Below are 24,058 nucleotides of genomic sequence, written 5' to 3'. Positions count from 1 at the left end.
AAAGTGAAGGAACATCTGATGTTGACTGGGAGCTTGTTCCAGGTCTTTTCTACGAAGTAGGAGAAGGCTCTTCCGCCCACTCTGGTTCTGCGGATGCACCACTTTTGGTAAGGGAGGTCATTTTGACTGCCACCATTCTACCCAGCTAGGAAATGGGGCCTCCCCTCCAGTGCAAAGTACGCCGACGTCACAGGACGGACACCAAAAGGTGGGACGTCGACGACCACCTGGGCTACGAAAAAAAAAAAGACTACGATTCCGGACCCAACCACAAGACCGCGGAATAATGCACAGCATAGTGAATCCAGAAAGATCTTCAAGCTGCAAAACTACACAGACAGGTAAGAAACTATTCGTTACGCTTCAAAGTCCGCGCTAGCATGGAGTTTATTTGCAGGCCAAGTAGGTGATCCCTTGGGTTGCCCATGGAAAGGAAAAGACGTGCTCTAGTTGGAGCTGATCACATTGTGGAATGGTGAGGTTAAGAGCTTGTGATTTTCGAAGGTTGGCTTTAAACCCAGAAGCCCTCACAAAGGCCTCTATTTCCTGCATGAGTGGGGGCAGAGAGGTGAAGGGTTGTGTAATTGCTATCATGACATCATCAGCATAGAGAGTGAGTTTTTGTTCCTGGTGCCCCATAATGATGCCCGCCATGTGGGGTATTTCTTCAAATCCGCTCTGTGAACGGCTCCATATAGAGGGCAAAAAGGAGTGGGGATAAGGGACATCCCTTCCTTGTTCCTCATGCTATATTGAAGGATCGCGACGTCAGCCCATTAACTCTTGCTGTGGGATCGGTATAACTGCACCATATTGCGCTGGAACCTAGCTCCAAGGCCTGCTTTTACCAGCACTCGTTGGAGATCCTACCAGTGCATGCTGTCAAATGCCTTTCCGGTGTCGACTGAGAGTAAGAGCGCAGATATGTGTGAGAGGTGATTTTGTCTGTAAGATGTAGAAGACGTTTAGTGTAATTGCTGCAGCCTCTCTCAGGGATGAACTCAGCTTGGTCGGGATATACCAGACCTTGCATGTAAGGAGCCAGGCGGACTGCCAGCATATTAGTGAATATCTTAGCATCGACATTTAACAATGTGAAGAGCAATGTAGGTTCCTTACCAGGCTTAGAATGCACTGTGATTGTGGCTTCTCTCATGGTGTCCGTGTGTGTGCATGCTATCGAGTTGTAGTGGCGGGCAAGGATGGGTCTAAGTGCACAATAAATGTTTTGTAGAAATCAGAAATCGGAAATGTAGCTGTCCTGGCCAGGTTTTTTGCCCGGCTGCAGTCGAGCTATGACTGCGAACACCTCATTTGGACGGATGTCACTTTCCAGCTGCGCAGTGTCATCTACTGGCATGCAGTCCATAGGCACGTGGGTTAGATAAGCCTCATCATCTCCCTGACTAAGTGCATACGCCGAATACAGGGTAGAGTAAAAGTGTTCAAATTCTTGAGCTGTTTGCGTATCCTGCTACAGCCTGTGGCTTCAATTTCAGTTTTTCTCTGTTAGGGCACCTGTGCATGCAAAATATGTGCCAGGAGACACCCTGCTTTGTTGTCCCCCATGTATTATTTTTGTTTAGTGAAAAGAAGTGCATATTCTGCCTTGTCCATGTCTAATGCCGCCTTAAGTTGCTTTCAGGCTATTGTACGCTGGCAATGTAAATGTAAATGTTGTAGTGCTTATATAGCGCACAATCACCCCAAGGGGTATCACGGCGCTGTACACATACCGCTCTGGAACCCCTCCTGGCCTTTCCATGTGAAGTGCCCACTCCTGGGCCCCCCAAGGTGAGGCCAGGCATCCTGGCGCTGTTGGGGCCGTTGTGGAGATGAAGCAAGCTATTGCCCAGAGTTGCAGCTTGGGACCCATGATTAGAATAGGCACCGAGGTGAGGATTGTCAGGTCCGGGGAAATTTTGGCCAAGACTCGCCTGAGGCGGGAATTGAACCCTGGTCCGGGCCAGACCTCTGCATCAGGGTCTGCCGCTCTAACCATTGAGCCACACTTCTCCACTTCTGTACTTTGTGGAAACTGGAGTCGTTTGTCCTTTCTATCTCTGTCAAGTCGGGCCGGGACAGCTATGAAACTGCCTCTTAGCACAGCCTTCAGGGTATCCCAGAGAAGGGCAACGGGGGGTGTCTGTCGTGTCATTGGCACTGAGGAAAGTGCTAATGCCGTCCTTAAGTTTACTTAAGGATTAACCCCCAATAAGAGTGTCTGCGTCAGGGCTAGCCATCACCCAACCCACAGCCAGCATCCAGGAGCAAAACCTCCTGATGTTTATTCGGACTATAAATGTTAGCGAAAGTAAATGTGTGAGTATTCACCATAATACGCAGTGAAAGGAGTCTTCCTGGTAGATCCGCTTGTGTCTGGTTAACCTGGCCTTAGAATTGCGTGGCCAAGAGAACTGCCAATCCCACCCACTTCCCCAGACCTGCAGAAAAGTATTGGTGATCAAACCAGCAGGACCGCTTGCATTTCAAGTCAATCTTAAGGAGGTGAGTTTCTTGTATGAGGCAGATGTCGCAGTTGGAGTCTCTGAGCATGGAAAAAAGCGCCACGCGCTTTACTGGAGCATTAAGGCCTCAGTCGTTCGAGTTGAGTAGTCTAACCATTTACTATGATATGTAGTGGGGGCCAAAGATGCGAACAAGGGTCAGGGATCTTTCATCTACCCAGTCGGGCCAGCCCAGTCGTCATAGCATGGAATGAGGACTCCAATGGGTGAGTCATCAAGCAATAGGTGGGAGGAGGTACAACATAACAGTACAACTCAGGCACTCCCGTCTTGGAGCACAATGAAAGAAGTTAAAGGGCAACATGTCGTCAGCAAGTGAGTATCTCTGTGCTAAAGGTCTGATGGAATTGGAGCTCTGCCGTATTTGTTGAGGATGTTTTTGTGAAAAGTGGGTAAGGCAGCTCCCTCAAACATGAACAAGGGGAGACCTTGGAAGCTTCAGCAGTTCAACTAGGCATCTGGTAGGGAAAGTAAATGTGAACCATCTCTTTGCTAATTTCTTTCATGGTTCAACGCAGTGCCCTGCCTTTGTAGTTAGTGTATTAAGGCTGTTCTCTCCTCGCTTTGTTCCTCATTGAGTGGGCTTGCCAGGTTGTCCGTTTATCACCCGGGAGGTACGCCTCTACATGCTGGATAGCTCTGCGAAGTCGAGTGTCTGGTCTCTTCCTCTTGTGAGGCCTCCATGCCCAGCACCGATCAGGCCTCCTCCATGGTGTGGATCACATGTGTCTCATTGTTCCAATTGAAGTCTAAGTCAAAGAATCTAATATAGCGCACAAATCGCTGTTAGGTCTCAGGCGCTTGCTTTGAAGATGAGCCCGAAGGGATAGCTCCACTTATACTGGATTCCCATCTGCCGAAATGTAGTGGCTGGTCGGAGCGCCCTGCGATGCTCTAGTGTGATGGGGACAAGTCTTGGAAAAACTGCACTTTCACTCCTTTAAATTTGATTGCATTCCGATTGCACATCGCTGACATGATGGCTTCCTTTCGGCAGCATTGATGCTCACAGGTCAGGATATCCTGAGGCATGCCAGGGCATTTGGCTGGGTGACCCACCCTTTGGGTGCGATCTAGAACGATGTCCTTGTCCTCAAGTTCTGACGAGACTTGTTGGAACAGACGAGTGACATAGTCCTCCAGTTTCCCGGAGTCCGCCTGAAGAGGAACCCCTTACATTCTAATGTTGACTCGGGCAATCTGCTTTCAAAATCTTCCACGTGATAATGCAGCTCATCATTCTTGTTGCGCAGTTCCAGTAGTTTGCGTCTGTGGTTGTCAAGTTCCTCCTCTCTTGTTTCGCTGGTTTGTTCCAGGATGGTCACCCTTTGACCCAGATATCCTGTGTCTTTCTTAATGTCCCTGATTTCCATTGCCATTTCTTTCTTAATGGCTGCTATATTACCTCTCAGGGTACTTAAGACGGTCTCTAAGAATGCGCGGTGACAAAGGCTTCTTCCTACGGAGCGTCGTAGCAGTGTGAGTGTTCAAGGCGGGAGAAGTGTTGGGGGGGCCTGTTGAGCCGTTCCTTCAACGGATTGGCCTTTTTGGACTGGTGAGTGTTCATGTTGACACCAGGTCAGCACCACACGGGGTGATTGTCAGCAGAGAAGCAGTGTCTACAGCACTCCACCACCGGAGGACCCCATCTATGGTGGATGCTCCCACGTAGGCCACCTGGGGAGCAGGGTGAAGGGGGAGGAGAGCCACCCCCATACCCCAAAGCAAAAGGTTCCCTCTAGATGCCTCCCTTACAGTGGAACCCGCGGGTCGGCATGTCTGGACCACATGCTGCAGCTCCCACCTGCATCGCTGGAGGCAATTTGAAGTGTCTCTTTATTCAGTTCCTCTGGGAGCCCTTGCCTGTCGTTTCTTCCACAGATGTTCCAGCCGCTAACCTAGGGATGCCGGTTGGCAGCAGATCCGACACGTTCGCTGTTAGACCTGTCTGCTTTTGGGTAGTCCCTCCAATTTATTATTTATTTTGTCCCCTTTTTGCCCCTCATTCCCTTATCTTTTTGTGTCCACTAGATTTTTATGGTGCAGGCCTGGGGGATAGATGCTCTTTTCCCCTCATAATTTTTTACCTCAGGCCTAGGTGCCTTTTCTGACTGGAATTCACCCAGTTCAACAAAATGGTGGCTACTAACTGCCATAACTGCCAACTTCTGAGGAAGCCACATAGGATAACATAGAGCCTTCCAGAACCTTCTGGACCCTACTGGACCCTGGGTGGACAGGCTATATAAGGGCAGAGGTCAGGAAGCCATTGTGTGCAGTTCATTTAGCTTGAGGAGAGAGGCAGTGGTGTGGGGAGGTGGACGAACAAGAAGTAGTTAGCTTGTCAGTGGGATAGGCAGCCTCTTCGTGGAGACGTTCCCCCACTCGCCCCTGACCAAATCCTCTTATTGGAGTCGCTGACTGGAGGAATCGGTTGGGAACCGACTGGCCCTTTCCACCCTTCAACTCTTGTGATTAAGTCACTGACCGTGAAGGAAACACACCCCCCCCCCCCCACCCCTTTGCCAGATCACCTCACCAGATAGCCAACGGAAGACCGGAAGGAATCGAGGCTCCCTACGCTGCCCGGGAAACCACCGAAGTGGAGGTGTGCCTTCTGAGGCCTGCCGAGTTTGGCGCCTGGGCAAGGGAGCACTGGCCTCGCGCAGACTCTGTGGCGTTACCCTCTGTGTGGGGTCGGAATAGTGCTGGGCGCTGCGCAGACTCGAGAGTGAAGCCGGTACCTGTGCGGCTGAGGCGGCGCCGTCTGGAGACCCTACTCTTCCGCGCATGGGCGGAGGCACCAACGACTAAGGATTGGTGTGAGCAGCGTAGGAGACTGGTTCCCCGGCAGCAGCAGTCTGGGCTTCCCTCGCGACTGGCGTGAGGGCGCTGGTCCCGTCATCGGGACGAAGAGCGATTGAAGAACGAGAGCGGAAGGACTGTGCCTCGCTCTACGACAAGTAGCTTCAAGTAAGGTGGAAGGAGGGGGAAATTTTGACGAGTGACTGGGGAAGCGGGCCCCTGTCTCCAGAGGCCTCCATAGTCCTACCAGTTGAGATCTGAGGCCAGGATCAGCGGAAGGGAGTACGAGGGGGTTGCGCTCCCTGTTAGCCTGGCCAGCTGTCTGTGGCCAAGTAAACTGAATCGCCCCAGCTGAGTCAGACTGGTGGGCTTCCACTGCGGAAGCGGTGTTGTTACCAAGGGGATATCGGTGGAGTTCCCTGTGGGCGTCTAGACAAAGGGGATCACCAGACCAAAGCATAAAGCTTCAAGAAACACAGACCGGGAAATATTCATCTTCAGAACAGGCCTTCTAGGAGTCATTAGAAGAGAACAGTTCCTTCCGGAGGGCAGAGTGAACACTATCCTGCACAAAAGTTCAAATAAGACATGATCCTTAAACTGCCTATCTGAGCTGTGTCAATTCCCTGTGGGAGAATTCCTGCGATTTTGGAAACTGAGGCAGACATAACATGAGCTAGCATGTGGTAGAGGGTAGATCTGGCTTGTCTGTTGCCAGTTAGCATTTAGTGGGGGTGAGAGCTAAAATTAAAAGGAATCAACCGTGGAAGTTCCTGAAATTACCTGTAAATGCCAATGCTTTACTGTGGGAGCTGAGTATATTAATTTTGTTAAATCACTTGTCTTCTCCATTGACTGTGTAGCATTGTTGGTGAATTGGTGGGTGAAGGAGTGTGGAATTTGAAGAAACTGACAAAACAAGAGTAATATGGAATTGTAAAGTGTTATTTAATACTCGAAGTGAAAAGGAGTAAAAGTAGAGATGCTGATGTAAAAGAAATATAGTGAAACAAATCTATTTTTATAAAACAAACCCTATTTTTCCATAATTACCTGTGTAGTGTCATTTTTGAGTGTGTTTGCATTGAGTTACTGCTGGGCGGTGTGCAACCTTTACACATGTGCCTCTAATAGTTGACGGTCTTACCCTAGGCCAGGCTACCCTAGGTGGGTTAGCAACCCTGAGTCCAACATTCACCATGACCACAGCTGTCTGTCTCAGGAGGACCTGGGCCCGCAAGGGCTGCTGATGTGATGAGTACCCTCGTGGCGGGAATGGAAAGACAGCGCCGCAAAGGGGCCACTTGCCCCAAGGATCCTAAGATCGGGGCGCCGGGGTCACACCATCTACACTGTGTGGCATCTACACACCACCGGAGTCTCTCCCTGTAGCGCCTATGCTATGCACGCTGCCTGGTTTCTGCAGCGGGGGATTAGCCATGAGCCCCACTGCTCACTCGCCACTGTGCTGCATAATAGGCCTGGTGTCCTAGCACTCCATATTTCGTCCCCCTATGCCATTAGGAGCAGCACTTTGTGTTGATCGCCATTTTGTATGTGCTGGTGTGTCGCCACTGTTGCTTGCTCAATGGGCCTTAATGCAGATACTCCACTGCTGCTACCAGTCGATCTACTGTTTGTGGGGTAAAACGCCGAGTTCAACAGGCTCTTCCAGCCTGCTTCCGCTACCACTAGGGGCCAGCTCCGTAATGAGCAGCACTCTCTCCCTTCGCATGGCGTGCTGTTTGGTCTCTGCGGTTGAGATACAGCCGACGCCTTACCACGTATCTAATTTTTCGCTGATTGGGATCTCAGTTTTGTCAAGCAGGAGCGCCGCCACTGTACATTGCGAAGCCGTTAGAGCCAGGACCTTACAACAGCCTCCATTTTGCGCATCCCAGCACCTTCACTACTTAGGCCAGGAGTCTCGATGACAATCGCTGATGCAGTCACCCATGTTCACTGCCGCCAACCAAAGTAATCGGATGGCTTCCCCCACTGCCTGGAGCTGTTTCTATGTCCCGGGAACATGCCGAACCCGCCACTTTGTGAGGGCTGATGACAGAGCTCTGTGAGAGCGCCTCTGCTCAGGCGCCATCATGGACACGCTCCTATATATTCAGTTTATAAGGAATTGAACAAATATTCAGAGAGAAGCTTCCGAAATAATTAAACAAACAGATCAAAAAAAACTGCTAGTAGTTTTTAATGTTATTGAGAATGGAATACACATGCTTTCTAAAAGAATGTACTCATTTAGCCTCATTCTGTCTGTGAGAAGGTGGCCTGATATGCAGTGCTCACTATTCTAGTGAACACTATGTATCAGTCCAGCAACCCTTATTGATGATTGGTTGTAAGTCAACCTTATAGACCAGCTATCCTAGTAGCGTGGATACGAGCAGTCTAAGGCTAAAGACTCGAGAGGGCGTGTTAAGCCAGCTGTTTACCACACATATACCCCTTGAACACCAAGTGAAAGGACACCACACAAGTGTTATGAAAATAAACAAGTTATTTATTAAGATTCACAACAGCCCTGTACTCTTTATGAGGACAGGGTACTAAGCACAAAACAAAACTCTTACGAAAATACTTAAGTTAGCACAGTATATACAAATGCCCGAGGGGCACGGAAAACCATATACTCTGAAAGTGGAATGCGAAATTACTAGCAGGTAAGTACAGTACTAATAGGCTTTGGAATCGCTAGATCTTGACTATAGAATCTTCAGATTACTTCTAGGAGACCCAGGGGACTCGGGTGCAGAGTGTGCACTCTCACGCGTGATGCGGGACAAAGTCTATGGTAGCTAGTAATGACAAAGTTAGTGTTCTCGGGCAAACCCGACCTGGTAGGAGGAAAACGAAAGTGGATTCTGACCCTTGGATAGTGAGGCTATGCTGGGGCACCGAAATGCCGAAGTTACCTAGCCCAGGGGCTGCAGCTGCATAGGTCTCAAAAGACGTCGGGAATCCTCGTAGCCGGACCAGGAGCCTGGAAGAAAGAAGTTGCTGGCAGGCGACCAGTGAAGAAAGTTCGATGGATCCAAGCCTGGATCGAAGGAAGATGACACCTGAAAGCAGAGGGGACCAAGTTCGAGACTACTAGCCAGTAGTCAGGTGGCACCAGGAGGGCACCGGATGGTAGTCACCTCGACTAGGTGAGTGGGTGACGCTGTGCTCGCAGATCTCACGGACCAGGAGGCGTTGTCGGCGACCAGGATGGAGGAGCGAGCTGTCCCACGAAGATTGAAGCTGTCGGCGTCGCTGGACCCAGGATTGGGCAACAAAGCCTTGGCAAATTCAAGCCCACGCGGTGGACTCAAAATGGCGTCTGGAGTGGACCAGGAGGGTCCGGGGTGCCTCTCTTGAAGAAGGAAGCAAGGGCCAGTCTGGAGCAACCAGACCAGCAGCAGTGATGTCGTCGGGCGTTGTGTAGAAGGCCACAAGCCAGCCGGCTAGTAGCCACACAGCGCGGTGAGCACACAAAAGCAGAAGGGCCCCACGCAGATCGTGGAGATGCTGGAGGGCTGATCTTCGGTGCTGGAGCTGCTCAGGGTTGGGGCTTCTCGGACCCCAAAGCACTCACCAGTGGAGCACACGGTGGGCTTGTTGCAAAGAAGTCGTGCAGTCTTGGCGATCGTCGGTCCCTCGAGGTCTCGTCGCACTCACAGTTCTCAGCTTTGCTGTAGAGGTGAGTAGAGGTCAGAGGTGCCAGGGAAGCCGGGTCTCGTCGAGCTGGGTCGTTGGATTCGTGAAGAAGGACTTGCAGCAGACCGCAGTGTTCTTAGGATGGTGCCCGCTTGATGCAGGGTGACTACTCCTTAGCCACAAGGGAGAATCTTGGAAGAAGGAAATCTTGATGTCTTTCGCAGAAAGTCGTGTCTTGATTCCAAAGATGATCTAATTCTAACAGGGGGCCCGCTCCTATCTTTATACTAACAAAAGGGGCTGACCCGGTGACTAGGTCCTGCCTATGGGTGGGACTAGGAGGGGGGTGGTTACACCCCTCTCCCATGCCGGACTTCCCCAGGCCAGGGGCTGGTGTGCCCCTGGAACTGGTTCAGACTGGCCTATGCGTAGTGAGCACCGGGGTGCCACTCAGCAGTCACCTTCCTGTAAAGCCCTGCCTACCCAGGATACACAAAACCATGTCTGGGACGGTGCTAGCACCGCCCCGGACAGGAAACCCTTTGTCCAAGCCTCCCTCGCTGGAAGGACTCCCAGCAGCAGGAGGTCAGACTTGTGTCTGTGGTGGCAGCATCCATTTTGTGGAGCTGAGGCTTCAGTTAACTTTAACCGGGGTTCACAGTTACATACATGTCGTGCCCCTCTAGAAGGGTGGAATGCTAACCCCGTCGCCAGAATTGGCGAGGGGTTAGTATTCCAATTCGTATGACACCTTACTCGACATGTTTTGATAAAGCAATACCAAAGATAGCATTTAACCGCGAGGATTATAATGCACTTAAGAGTATATGGTATGCGATATCATGGAACAGCTATTAGGACTTGGTTCCGCAAGCTGCAGACAGGCTCAGCTCATGCCAGAGCACCATCTCACACGATTCCAAGCACTCTGCCTTCAGGATTGTTAAGGCCTGCCATAGGAGTGACTGATAGGAATCTGTGTGTCCATTTTAGGGTTAGATATAGGTATACTATATCTATAGCAAAGGGTGAATACACGAATTTGCCCCAGCTGTCATGCAGCCAGTTGTGTCAAATTTAGGAGGCCAGCCAGGGGTGGCATAATACATGCTTCAGCCCCTGGTAGGCCCTGGGTACACCTATGCCCTGAGTTACAGGGTCTGATAAGGTGGCCCAGTCCCAATTGGAAATGTACCTAGGGTACATGGAATCCATTTTACAGAGAGAGCAGTAGGCCTGGGGTCCTGATTGGCAGGGTCCCAGGTCGACTATGTCAAAAACCAGCTAAAACACAGGGCAAAAAGTTGGGGGCAACCATAGTCAGGAGGTACCTTACTACACTGTCTTTGGCTCTAGACCTCATAATAGGAGACGTGGGTTTGCTGCAACTTGGCCAAGCTCAATTAAGAGCAATTATACAATTAATTTGGGCATTACAAACACTCGGATCCTGTATTGTGCCCTGGCAACTTCACAGTGAAACAGCCATATTTGAACTGTATAATTTGCCACTTACTCAGGAACCCATGTCATGAAAGAATCCACATACACACTATGAGTATAGATCAGATGGAAGATGCACCATTTATGGTTGGTGACACTACACCCATTACCTAGTTGATGCATGGTATAATTTCCCTACCCATTACAGCATTTCATTTTCACGACTGCCAGAAATCAAAATCCACTGGCTTTTATGAAACTATGCACCATTCACAGTTGTTCCATACATGGAAGTTTACTTTTTCTTGTATCTGTTTAAATGAAAATGAAGATGACCTGTGTGCATGCTGCAGGAATCCCCTTTAAAAACTGCCTTTTGTGTGATACTATATCATTGCGTGGAATGCGAAGCGCTTTGATGCCGGGGTTAAGTTGTGTTTTATCTGCTTCCCCGTGCATCTATCCCCATACATCATGAACTCCTGATTAATGTATTCCTTACAAATGTTACCTGCTGTGGGTTAGAACTTGGCCAATCATACCTGATAGGTTTCTGAAACAATACAGTGTTGTGGAAGGACCTTGTACCCACCACCTCGAAATCTTATTAGAAACATCCTGTGACCTAGTATAGATATGAAATGTATGCATTTTTACTATTAAATTGTCTGCTATTACAAGAAGTCCCTTTGACGTCAGGGGCTGAAACCTACAAACTGCAGACAGACAGAACTGCCTTAGAAAGTCAAAGGCTTTTACACATGCATTACCCGACACACTTAGCCGATATCGTGCAAACTGTATTCAATTCATCTTTAATGACTGGTGTTGCGTATCTTTTTAAGAACATTGGTTTTGGTCTTGTGACTGGATTTAAAGGTGTATTTGGACTGATTCCATCATTTTTTTTACTCTTTGTTCTCTAGCTTTTTTGGAGGATTCACAACCATCATACTGCTAATCAGCTGTGGTATCATCATCTTTCCCTTGTTCTGACTAGGTAATCAACACATTGAGCATGTGTGTCCTGCTGAACAAAGATGTAGAGTGACTGTAGCACACTATATGCGGCATGCTTTACTACCTGAACTGAGCGAGCACAGGATTCTCTTCCTTTGCCAAATGTATGACACAAGAGTAAAACCAGTGTTCTGGTGCATAAACTGTCCGACTGAAATAATCTTGGACTTACAGCTGGAGCAGCCCCCAGTGGATTATCTTGCTATGGAAGCAATCGTTCAACCACTACATCAGCACCAGAGACTGTGCCCGTCATTGACGGTCCCTTCTACTAGATGCAACCTATGACAGAGAAATATCACCAGTGGCACTTTTTGATGCAGCTCTTGATGAACAGCTTGATTCACTGCTGTTCTTTAGCCTCCTATAGAGGAGCTGCAATTACCACAGAGTACTTCAGATGAGCAGCCAATTGCTGGGCCCTCAAATGTGCAGGCTCATGACTATAAGCATAGATTTAGGACATAAGGACCACACCTAAATTATGTGTGAACCAGCAGATATCGACATGTCCTCCGATGAGGATTGAAATCAACATAAGAGTTGATCAATAACATATATTCACCATAGATACCACAGCAACATCAACTTTAAATATAAAACCTGCTAATTTTGTCCCGGTCACGCCACCTGTCTCTTTCTGAAAAGCTCACATTTTACTATAAAATGCAGGCTTTTCATTTTCTAAAAAATAAAATGAATTCCCATAAACTCAAGCTTTCACATTTCCTGATACATGCTAATTGAAATTTTGGCTTTTACTGTTTTTAATAAATGCATGTATTGTGTCTAGAAATCAGCTTGTTATTGTTCTCAAGCGTACTACTGCTAGAAAATAGATAGATTCTGCCTTGCATGCCACTGTATCACATAATACACATAATAGGCCTGGGAAGCTCATCATACCCTTGTAATTTGACCATTGTGGTTTGGTAAACCTGTGTAGGAAAGTACCCCTTTTTGCATGGTTACTCCCTAGGTTTTAGCCAGATACCTGATGCCAACTGAACTAAGTGTGTGCTGGAACCCTGCTAACCAGGCCCCAGCACCTGTGTTCTTTCCCGGAACTGTAACTTTTTCCCCACAATTGGCACTCTTCTAGGCCACATGTAAGTCCCTTGTAAAAGGTACCCCTGATACAAAGTGCCTTGTGACCAGAGAGTGCCTCTGGATTATGCCACCCTCACCTTAAACACCCCCACACTGTCATTGCAGGCTGCTTGTTTTGGTACAGACCAAAGTGAAGAGTGGACATGGCGCACATCCCTTTGTGCCATGTCCATAAAACACTGCCTGTGGCATGGGTACGTCACCCCTCTAGCAGGCCTCACAGCCCTAAGGCAGGTTGCACCATACCACAGGTCAGGGCATAGCTGCCTGAGCAATATGCTCCTACAGTGTCTGTGACATTCACAGACATTGTAAGTGCAGTAAAGCCATTTTGAGTACTGGGGCTGAGAGCTTGTCAACAGGAACTCCACAGCTCCAGGATGGTTTGACGGAAGACTGAGAAGTTTGGTATCAAACCCCTCCGCTTAATAAACCCAGTTGATTCCAGTGTTGGATTTCTTATAAAATGCATTCAGAGGGCATCTTGGAGATGCCTCCTGGAAAACGACTGACCTCTAGTGTATTGGCTGACTGGTCCCCGCTAGCCAACCACCACCAGAGAGGTTTCTGACCTCATGGGTTAAGAGCCTTTGTGCTCTCCAAGGACAGAAACAAAGCCTGCTCTAGGTGGAGGTGGTCCATACCTCCCCGGGCAGGAACAGCAACACTTGGCGGTGAGCCTAAAAGGCTCTCACCTTGTGATGTGCTGACATGGGCAGCTACAACTAGTGGAGTTGCCCCCTTGTCCAGACCCCACTTTTGGCAGCAGGACTGGCGGATAAATTAGTAAGCAGAGTAGGAGTGTCCAACTTGGCTTGACACACCCCGAGGGTCGCCAGGAGTGGAGGTAACCCCCTTAGAAATTCTCTATCATGAATTGAAATTAGGCCCAATAGGAACATGGATGCGCCCCTCTCACCAAAAGGGAGGGGGCACCCAAAGGGTGTGGTCATCCTAGGGGACAGTAGCCATTGGCTGCTGCCCCTCGACCTCAGTAACACACTTAAATTTAGTATTTAAGGGCTAAACTGAACTTTGTTCCTCAGATTTGACGGTCTAAAAGATGAAGATGGAAAAAGACCACTGCCGAACCAAGAACTGAGCTGCTGCAGGCAGAACCTAGCAAGAACCTCTCTGCCAATAGCCAGTTTGTCAACTGGACCTGCTGTCCTTCCAGAAACCCTGCCAGGCATCCAAGAAACCCCAAAGATCCACCAGCCTTCAACCAATCTCCAAGAACCTCCATTTGGGCTAGAGGTGCTAGTCCCCGGTACAAAGACCACAGCAGTTGAGGACCGACACTTGTGCTGACGCGACTCACTACAAAAGGAACAAGACCGCAGCAGTAGAGGACTGACACTTGTGTTTACGCGACTTTTCTCTGCCGTAAGAAAGCACCCCAGCTGGACAGCCTCCACGACCTAGAGGGATCCTCTCGACCCAACGATCCATGCCGATCCCAGTTCTGTTCCCGAGAGCCTGTACCCTCCTCAAAGTGGCCCTGTCAGGCCTCCTCCTACCCCGCCTGCTCATCCATGGCCTCTCTGAGATGGCCCAACCACGGTGGAATTCCTCTATTCCCTGTGCATCTCCATCCCCACAACTGGGCTTGTGATGCCTCGCTTCAATCTACAATGACTCGGTGACGACGACCACAACGGTCCCGGCATTGGCGGCCTACTGAGTCCCATTCACCCCCATTGTCCTCGGCTGACCACGAGAGCAGAACCCCATTGCCAGTATCGACCGCTGCAGCGTAGATACAGGACTCCGCACCCTGCCGCCCAGTGCCGCTGGTGGGGCAGTGCCCAGCTCAAACAGACCCTAGTCCCAGGGTTGGACTAACTCCGAAAGCTGGTAATGCAAGTTGTGTACTTAATCACTGATGCAGAATACTGTTTTCCTTCCTTAGGATTGCATTGCCATCCGCCGATTACCTACAACTGTGCATCTTGTGCTGGTACTAAATGTTACTGTCTCGAATTGACAATGCCAAAGTACTTCCTAGACCATAAAGTATTCCTACTGCCTTTTTTAAAAAATTACCGCCCTGTAATTGGGTTCAACTTGGTTCCTAAAATAAAAGTAACTAAAGTAATATTTTTACAAAACATTGGTCTGGAGTTAGTCATTGAGTGTGTGTTCCTGTCTTGTAACAGAATGTGTAATGTGTACAGAAAATGCATTCACACCACCCTCTGAAAAGCCTAATTGCTCAGCCCAGCTACCGCTAAATTGAGAGTAAGGTATTCTCATACTCGCTGTGGATGGCAGCTGGATGAAGGTTGGCAGAATACCTGGGTCAAAATCTTTTCTATTTGGAATTTGCTGGAGGTTCACATCTTCTGCCGGGCAAACCTAGAAGCATTTGAGCAGGTCTGCTTTAGTCTCTAATCTCGCACCAAATTACTGTTAAGTTGAAGTCACCAAAGTTGTGTTTTGTTCGGGTAGGCTTGCCACTGCATCCTAATCCTTTTGAGATTCATATTTAAGTTATACATTTTAGAAGAAGTTCAGCCATTTTGGTTTCTTGATGTCCAAAGTCTCCAAACATTCTTGAAAGGTTTTAAGGCACTAATTGTCTGGTGCAAGCATGATAGAGTGATGGAGACGCTAAGTGCACAAACTCTGTCAAGCACTGTGCCCCAGTTTGTTTTACGGTGGGAATGTAAATCTATTATCTTTAGTCATGCTGCTTCTCAACTGAGAAGGCATTAATAACGTAGCATAGTATTTGATTCTGAATTGTGGTACAGTGAAGAGTACTAAGCTCATGCTGTGTGTCCGCCATCTTGCCAGAAATATTCTACTACCGACATTCAAATAAAGATTTGTCCAGATTAAAATACTGTTTGGAAACGATGAGCTAGTTTTGAATTAAGTGTTTTCAAACTCATATTTTTAACCCAGTGTACTGAGTGATTTACAAGTACATTTGTAACTGAACTTTTTCTATCAAAGTGCTATTCAATCTTTTCATTCATTAAGAACACCTAGATTGGGCAGATAGGACCTCGGCTGCTGCTCCTTCCATATGTCCCATGTCACATACATTGTCCAGGCATGATGATTTGTACAACTGTACTGGTTTGATACAGATAAGGGGAGGCTGAGAAGAAAGAAAATAACAGGTACTTTACAGCAACAGTCACTTTAGTCTGTGTGTTGGACTCATGGCTCTCGTATGTTGCACTTTTGTTATAAGAGACAATAAGCAGATCAGCCTTTAAGGGCATCAATATTCGACTTTATGGCTGCGCATGTTGGGTCATCAGAGATGTCTTCGCACTTAAATTGAACAAGTTAGGAGTGCATGAATAATGACCTGCATTCCCACAAGAATACAAACATTGTGATTTCTCTTGCTAGAGGTTGGGCACAGCGTCTGACTGTCTTTAAGAAGCTATCCTTGCATATACCAGGGCTAAGTGGATATTTGCCGCATCCCTTGATAAAGAGATTGAAGGAAGGTACAGTTCTGGAAAAAAAAGGGCCACATTCCTGTCAGACCACGAAGCTGGATCGCTTCTTAAAACTAGGTTAATATTCATAAATGCCTCAAGTAAAATCAATTAAAGAACAATTCAAAGTGATTTTTTTTTAAACTGCTGATTGTAACATTGGTGATACATGGATGGAAGCGGTTCAAGGGGTTTCGAAAGTGTTTGATTTAAAGAAGTTCGGTTCTGACTTTTTGTGTTTTTATAAGAACCTGTTAGGCTCAGGCTTCGATTGTAATTTACCGTGTTGTAGTCACGTTTTTGACTGCCTTGAGCAAGCATCCAAAGATCCTTACAGTTAACTAATTTTAATAAATACATGAATGTGAACTGTATTTTGGCCCCGGAGTGCAGCACTGGTCGTTGTTATTTGCATTGGCTTGCAAATATCACATTGATAATAATTTGAGTATATGACATAAATGGCAATTTTCATATGTATTTCTTAAATCTGAAATGAGATTTCTTTGTTTTTCAGCTTCCTGATATTTTGCAGTTGATCAAACCCAAGCTTGAGTTGATAGACTTCAAGAATGTGTCTATCTTATCAGGTAAAGGTTAACACTTTCCCTAAAAAGGCATTCCTTTAAAAGAAAAAAAGGCTGTCGGGGTAAAAGGTTGGATGATGCATTGTTGGATTTATTAGAGAAAATGCTTATTTTAATGATAACTTAAATAGTAACTGATGATGGCTAATGGTTAATACCACTTTATGTAGACTCAGTGCTTCAGGTGATAAGCGTGCTTACCTGATATTTTCAGTGTGGATATCTCAGTCAACAATATCTATTGCCAATGAGTGGGTGTGGCCTTAGCTCTGCCTTCGGAGGCTGTCTTCAGAGACTAGATTTATTTTCACTACATGCCTAGTAAGGAAGTCCTCTTGAGTCCTGTATGAGTTATACATTTTTCTTCACTAAAAAAATAATCTATCAAAATGTTTTTTTGATCAGCTGCTGGAAGTTTATTTGATATTGTTAGACTGGCAGGGTTGTTGTGATGCTTTGCTGGCAAGCGTTACAGTAAGAGGGTATACCCATGTAAGTCACTGGGACCTGGGCGAAATATGATACAGGAAAGAAACGTCGCACAAACACTATCTTCACTTGCACAGTTTCACTGTTAGGGCCACTAATTGTCTGTTGATGAGAAATGTAACCAGTATGCCAACACTTGTGATTAAATAACAATGTGTTCATATTCTGCTTTATATATTCTCATTCTCTAAATTCTTTGTATACAATTTGTTATTGGGACCACGCTTTGCTGGCAAGGCCTGCTTTCTGAACTTTAGCTACAGTTTTTGCTTTTGTCAAAGTAGCCCTCATTCTGTCCATTTTCACAAAAGCACTTCTGGTGCACTAAAGTCAAGATGTAGGCTAGTTACAGGCTGCACACCATCTCAAAGCACTACTGCCTTTACACAGATCCCTTACTTGAGTTATAAGTAGAATTAGACCTGACATCCTTGGTGTGGTCTTCCCCCAATCATTTTCCTCTCACGCCTCCAGTTTTCTGAATTCATTGTACTACAATAGCACTTTAAAACGGTCCTAGGTCAGCTGTTGCAGCCTGTAATGCAGTTTTAAACTGCCAATACAAGCTGGCAAAATAAACCTTTTGCCAAGCCTAAACCTCCTTTTTCAGGTTTTGTATTAGTCAAGACCTTTTGATTTTATTAAAATAATATGTATAATACACTTAAAGAGACTTTCAGCCACCTCTCTTCATCCATTGGCCTGGTGTTGTCATTCACATGCTGCTTCCACCCACTACAACAATTAGCATAGGTCAGTGTGTCAGCCTACTTAAGCCTCTAGTTAAAGTCACCTTGAGTGACTACATTTTGTTGTTTCACTAAGTGGACATCCACACATCTGCCATTGTTGCCTGATGTGATAGATGGACACATTTGAAGTGAGCACAGGGCACATTCCAGCTTCAACAGTTCCGGTTGCCTTCCAATGCTGTTATACAATTCTTTTGGGGTGGACTGCTGCTATTTCACAGCATACCATATTCGGTTCCTTTATTAAACTTTACCCAGGAAAAAGACCAAGCTCTGCCTTGTTTAATTTGCAGCACACTTGGTTACAGTTTTATTTAAACATAGGTGACGTGTAATTTGGGTTTAATTATAAAATGTTTAACCCTCCTTCCTTATTTCTATATTCTATGTTTTTCTTTACTTCTTACTTACCTACTTTCTTCTTTTTGCCTTCTTTCTTCCATTTTTTACACCTTTCTTTCTTATTTGGCTTCTTTCACTCCTTTCCATTATTTCTTTTTTACTTTTACTTTTTTCTTTCCTTCTTGTTTGACTTCTTTCATTTTCATTCCTTCATTCTTTCCTTTCTTTTTTTATTTTATTATTTCTGTTTTTCTCTCCTCCTTTCTCTTGCCTTTCATTATTTCTTTCATTATTTCTCTCTCGTTTGCTTTCTTCCTTTCTTTATCCTTTTTTGCATCTTTATTGCTTGTGTTCTTTATTTTTATTCTGCCTTTTTTCCTTTTCTTTCTTTTTTGCCCCCTTTTTTGTTTCTTGTTTGTCGTCTTTTTTGCCTTCTTTCCTCCTTAGCTTATTTTTCTTTATTTCTTTTTCTCCTTCCTTTTTTGTTTCCCGAATACGTCTTTCCTGCCTTCTTTCTGGTTTGCCTTCTTTCTAGTTTGCCTTCATTTCTACTTAGTTTCTTCTTGCTTTCTTTTTCTTTCTTTCTTCCTCTTTTTGCCTCCTTTCTTTTTTTGCATTCTTATTTTTTTGCATTCTTTCTCCTGTCCTTCCTTTCAATTTTTCTGTTTTGCCTTCTTTCTTTCTTTGTCTTTCCATTTTGATTTTCCTCTTTCCTTTTTTCTTTTTTCCATTCTTTCTTTCCTTTTTCTTTCCCGGTTTGTTCTTGCCTTTCCTGCTTTTTTTACCTCCTTCCTTCATTTTTGCTTCTTTGCTAACTCACTCCTTTCTTTCTTTTTGCCTCCATTCCTTCCCTTTTTTCCTCCCTTTTTTCCTCCCCGTTCCTATTTGCCTTTATTCCTTTTTTGCCTACCTCACTCCCTTCCTTTTTTCTGCCTTCCTTCATTTTTTTCCTTCCTTCCTTTTTTTCTGCCTTCCTTCTTGTATTCTTTTTCAAAGGAGAGACAGGCAGCCAAAGCCATACCCATTATTTTTCAATGTTACTAAACATATGTATATCATAGTTCATTATAGGTGTTTCCAGTCAGACTTCACCTATTAGCCTGTATCCTTTGCATAATTCGGATCCCTACTCCAGTGTGCATTAGGGCACAGTGTTAGCCCACTTCGACCATTTACTGACTTCACTGTGAGTTACGCATGAAGCACATTCACACACAGAGTAGTTCCTTTCAGTGATGGGTGTACCCAGGTAGTGTGTACTTTTTTGAGATCAGAAAAACACTTTTACCTTTTAGCCAATTTTTTTTTTTTTTTTAGATTTAATGAGGTCCTGGTAGCTTCCAGAACAATAATACATTCCAAAAACCATGATAAAAGAATTGCCAAAAGGCTGACCGTCCACACCAGACATATTGGATTTGCCAATGCTTGTTAAAACATAAAGGTCACCCCTAAGGAAGGCTATTAAAGCGAATAGGGAAGGGTGCATTGTATCTAAAAAGAAAGACATGATACTGTGAGTTTACTGTGTCTTGGTAGTGAAAAACGCCTACATTTGTTTTTCACTACTGTAAGGCCTATCTCTTGCATTAGATATCATTGGGTTGCCATATTACATTTAATAAGTGCTACCTTATGTTTAGCAAAAAGAACAATTGATGGACAGAATGCAGAACAATGTCATACATTCACCCCAATACAGAGATGTGGGCCTAAATCCATCGTTTTTTTGCTCACCATGCCATTCCAGTTTGGACCCAGCCATATTCAAATCAGTCTTGACCCTGCGCCCAATGGGAACAGTCCAGCCTGAACTGCCAGGCCAGGTCCTCCCTGGACTGGAAACAAGCATCCTAGGACCGGTTTCGGGCTTTCAGCCCTCTTCAGCCAAGATAGCTTGACTCCAGTGGCATGGAGCGCACGGGACTAATTTCTGAGCATAACCGTCCCACTCAGGGTGACAAATGCGAAAAGAACAATTGATGGACAGAATGCAGAACAATGTCATACATTCACCCCAGTACAGAGATCTGAGCCTAAATCCATCGTTTTTTTTGCTGACCATCTCATATGGCCATGTCTGAACTGTGGTGGCGGAGTGAGCTAACGAATGATGGATTAAACCCAGATCAGTTGACTGGGGGTGTGTGCTTGCAATGTTCAACACTCCATCCATCATCCCCTTTGGTTTTTCTTCTTTGTTCACCCTAAGTTGGCAGGGTATGCCCAGAAGTGGTTCCCTTGCTCACTTTGCCACTGGATTCAAGCTAGCCTGGCTGATGACAGCTGATTAGCCAGAAACCGGTCCCAGGAGGCTTGTTTCCAGTCCAGGGAAGACATGGCATGGCAGTTCGGGCTGGACTGTTCCCATGAGGCACAGGGTCAGACTGATTTGCATATGGCCATGTCTGAACTGGGGTGGCGGAGTGAGCTAAAGAATGATGATGGATTAAACCCAGATCAGTTGACTGGGGGTGAGTGCTTGCAATGTTCAACACTCCATTCATCATCCCCTTTGGTTTTACCTTCTGTTTAGCAGCAGGTGGAAATGCCATGTTAAAACACGAATTAATTGTAATTAAAATCCTCTTTAATGATAAAGTTGGATTTTAAGTTACAATTCTGAAAATGCCACTTTAACAAAGTTTGCATTTTCTTGTCCTAACCATTTGTGCCTGATGCCAGTGTCCTGGGTTACATCACTGTTAATGGCTGTCCTGTTGGGCTTTGTATGTTCCTCCCATCCAGTGAGACGAAAGGGGGCTAGATGTTGGCAAGAGGGCCCAATCTGCCAGGATGGCTGGGGTGGAACTGTCCCCTGCCCCACTTATACTTCAGAGGGATTGCGTCCAGCAAACACAAAAAAACCTGCCCCTAGTCTTTTTTGTCACCCCAGTCTTTTGGGAGCTTTGGCAGGGAAAGGAAAGAACTTTCCAAAACGAGATGTGAGGGCAGCATAGAGAATTCCCCCACACTTTAAAGACTGGCACCAGCTATAAATACTGCCTTTTCAGAATACTGCTTTGATACACTCTTGGACCTGTGGAAGACTTTCGAAGATCTGCCTTGACCTCCATAACACTGCCCTGCTGCTTCCAGAACAATGCCCTGCTGCTTGAAGGCTGTCTTGCTGCTTGAAGGAGAGAGAACTGGACCATCTCTTTGACCCCAGGAACGTCAACTAGTTGGCTGGCCTCCTGTGTGTGAGCTGCAGGGACGTAATATGCTCTTGAGGCCTTGAACCTTGCACCTTGCTTCTGCTAGAGTGAGTCCTAACCTCCCAAGTAGTACCCCCCAGTTCCTGAACCCTTGCAAGGGGTGTTAGAGGTGCTTCTCCAGGCTAAAAATGTAGGACTTGTAAAACATTTTCACCAAAAACGTCCTTGAGAACCGACAGAATACTTACCTGCCGGCTGATTTGCACAAGGTGCATTACCACTCAGCCTAACTTTGCAGTAGCTCCTGCTATGCTCTTCATCAGCAAATCCTCTTCAACTGGACCTCTCAGTGACAGTATCCAGCCTTGTGGAGCCCTCTTCAGATACAGTCTGCAGCTTTGTCCCACTGGAGTTTTTCGACTTCCAAAAAGTTGTCTAAGGCAGAAGATAAAAATCTTCACCAGGCTCAACGGCGACTAGGTCCCTATCAAAAACAATCATCTCCTAGGTTTGGAAATCCAGCTTTTCCTGCTCCGAGCTTTTTCCCTGCCATTGTCAACAGCTTCACAGAGACTTTGTCCAGCGACGATGAATACTCCCCAGACACAGCCTGCTGCTTTACCCTGCTGAACTCTTACCTTTTGGAATTTTCTTTAAGAAAATTTCTAAGTTCAAAGGTAAGCCAAGACCAGGCCTCATCAACCCTTTTTATCCCCTCCATGCACCCTCGCAGTTGGCCTTAACCTTTGACTTTGTTCTGGTCTTGCGTGACTAGGTATCCCCGGTTGATGCTTTGATCTTTTAGGCACTAGATTTCATTAACAAATTTTAAAATTCATCACTCCAGTTCTATGGATTGGATTTAATTCGTTTTGGTGAAATTTTATTTACAGGGCTTGAAAAATCCACATGGCCACTCGCTATAGCAAGCCAGAATTAATCATTAGCTATTTTTATGGCATACTCGCCCGTTCTGGCAAGCTGACAACAGGTGTTCTGCTTTCTCACAAAGGGAATGAGCAATAAAGATGCCTTTAAATCTTGTTATCTTGTCACATTTGCTGGCTTTCAGAGTCAGAAGTCAGTTTGTCTTCCTACATTTACCTTTCTTTCTGTGACTGAAGTTAGAGGATTCTGTAATGTGAACTGTGGGGCAATCGCGCTGTGCAAAGCATGTGAAATGAAAGGCTGTAATATTTCATGTTTGTTTTCTAACACAACACTGAAAAAGCTTATAGGTGAACTATTCAAACATTTCAAATATGTTTTACTAGTTATGAAGAAATGTAATTCAGTGATGCATTTTCTTTTATAGGATCAAAACAAATCAGAACACTTTACTTGATGTGCAAATTTTTAATATTTTTGCTGAAACCCAATTTCCAAACATAGTTTATGCACTACATAGTTTTGTTACTTAAAATTATATGTTAGTAGGAACGTTTTGTGGCCATTTCAATGGAAAATGTGCAATCTGTAAATGACAGTGAACTGCCACATCATGCTTTAATAATATATTTATGAAAAGTGAGTTTTTAAACATGAACTGGGAAATATTCCTGCTCCTGCCAAAATTATAATACTATTAGTGAACTAAGAGGCAAGCCAGGGATCATGTGCACCCTATATGCGGCTGTGATGCTTAATATTCATGGAGCAAACATTTAGTCTAGTACATAAAGAGTTTTTTTTGTACAGCAGAAATAGTGAACTTGCAGTGATAATGAAGAAAAAGGCGGCTCCATAAGAAAAAATATTTGTCTAGGATCACAGAATCTGAGACCAATTCATGGGTCAAGAACATTACAGTTTGGTCGAGTAGGTTATTAAAGTTACTAGACCTGCAGGTCTAGTAGCATTTTTCAGATTTTTTGCAAGCCCTAATTTATTAAAAGTATCTCTATTTTTCTAAATTGATTTGGATGCGTGCTGCATAAATTCTTTAGAACAACAACAGAGATTGCATGTGCTGCAAATCCTTTCCCTCACTTATTTTGAGTTAGAACAACTGACCATTAAACAAATGTTCCTGAGACCAAAAAGTGTCATTTACTTTTATTTTATTTTGAAAAAAGGGGTTTATTTTTCATTATTAGAATTTCAACCGACTTTTTGCGAATTTTCAAGGCAAGATTTAAGACCTTATATACAACTGACATTCTCATTATTTGAACAGAACAACATTTTTTCAAACAGAAATCTTTTTAGACTTTATAAAAAACATATAATACGAAACACTCAGTCATACTACTCACAAACCACACTATTTACATATATACAAACAATGCAAGGAGAGAACATATAAATTATATCTACAATGTAATCACTTTTGATTTACAATGAAGCCTAGAACATAGTCATATATTTACACAGCTATTCAAAAGTAAATATCATCCATTTTTTGGTTTTTTAAAGGCTTGAAAAGTCATAAATTCTTTAGACACTGCCTCTAAATTAAGGCTGATTTTCTGTCCATTAACTGAGGGCTAAAAGTTTTGGACATTAAGCTGGAGACCAAGGCAAAACGTAATCAACTTCTTTTTTTAATTAAAAGAACCTTTTGGATCATTTTTCAAAAAATGTTCAGCAACATTACTGAATAGTCACTCTCAAAGCCTGATCGCTGAGTGTCAACCAGTCAGTATCACCAATACCACCTTCTCTCTTGTAGCTGTTTGTCAGCCTTCCAGTAGTTCAAAGCGAAGTTAT

At 45.3% G+C, this 24,058-nt stretch overlaps 1 protein-coding gene across 1 annotated transcript in view; it reads left to right on the top strand.

Moving 5' to 3' along the window:
* The window catches only part of COG2 (component of oligomeric golgi complex 2), a 338,118-nt gene that overhangs the window by 223,453 nt on the left and 90,607 nt on the right, over positions 1 to 24,058 (top strand). Inside the window, exon 14 of the mRNA XM_086927350.1 lies at positions 16,539 to 16,611. Coding sequence (XP_086783476.1) covers positions 16,539 to 16,611 — 73 coding nt within the window. The remainder of the gene's footprint in view (positions 1 to 16,538; positions 16,612 to 24,058) is intronic.

This window comes from Lissotriton vulgaris, chromosome 6 (genome assembly GCF_964263255.1).
Source record: "Lissotriton vulgaris chromosome 6, aLisVul1.2, whole genome shotgun sequence".
Taxonomy (NCBI): domain Eukaryota; kingdom Metazoa; phylum Chordata; class Amphibia; order Caudata; family Salamandridae; genus Lissotriton; species Lissotriton vulgaris.
Note: the sequence above shows the minus strand (reverse complement) of the source record. Positions and strands in the feature narration are given on the sequence as shown.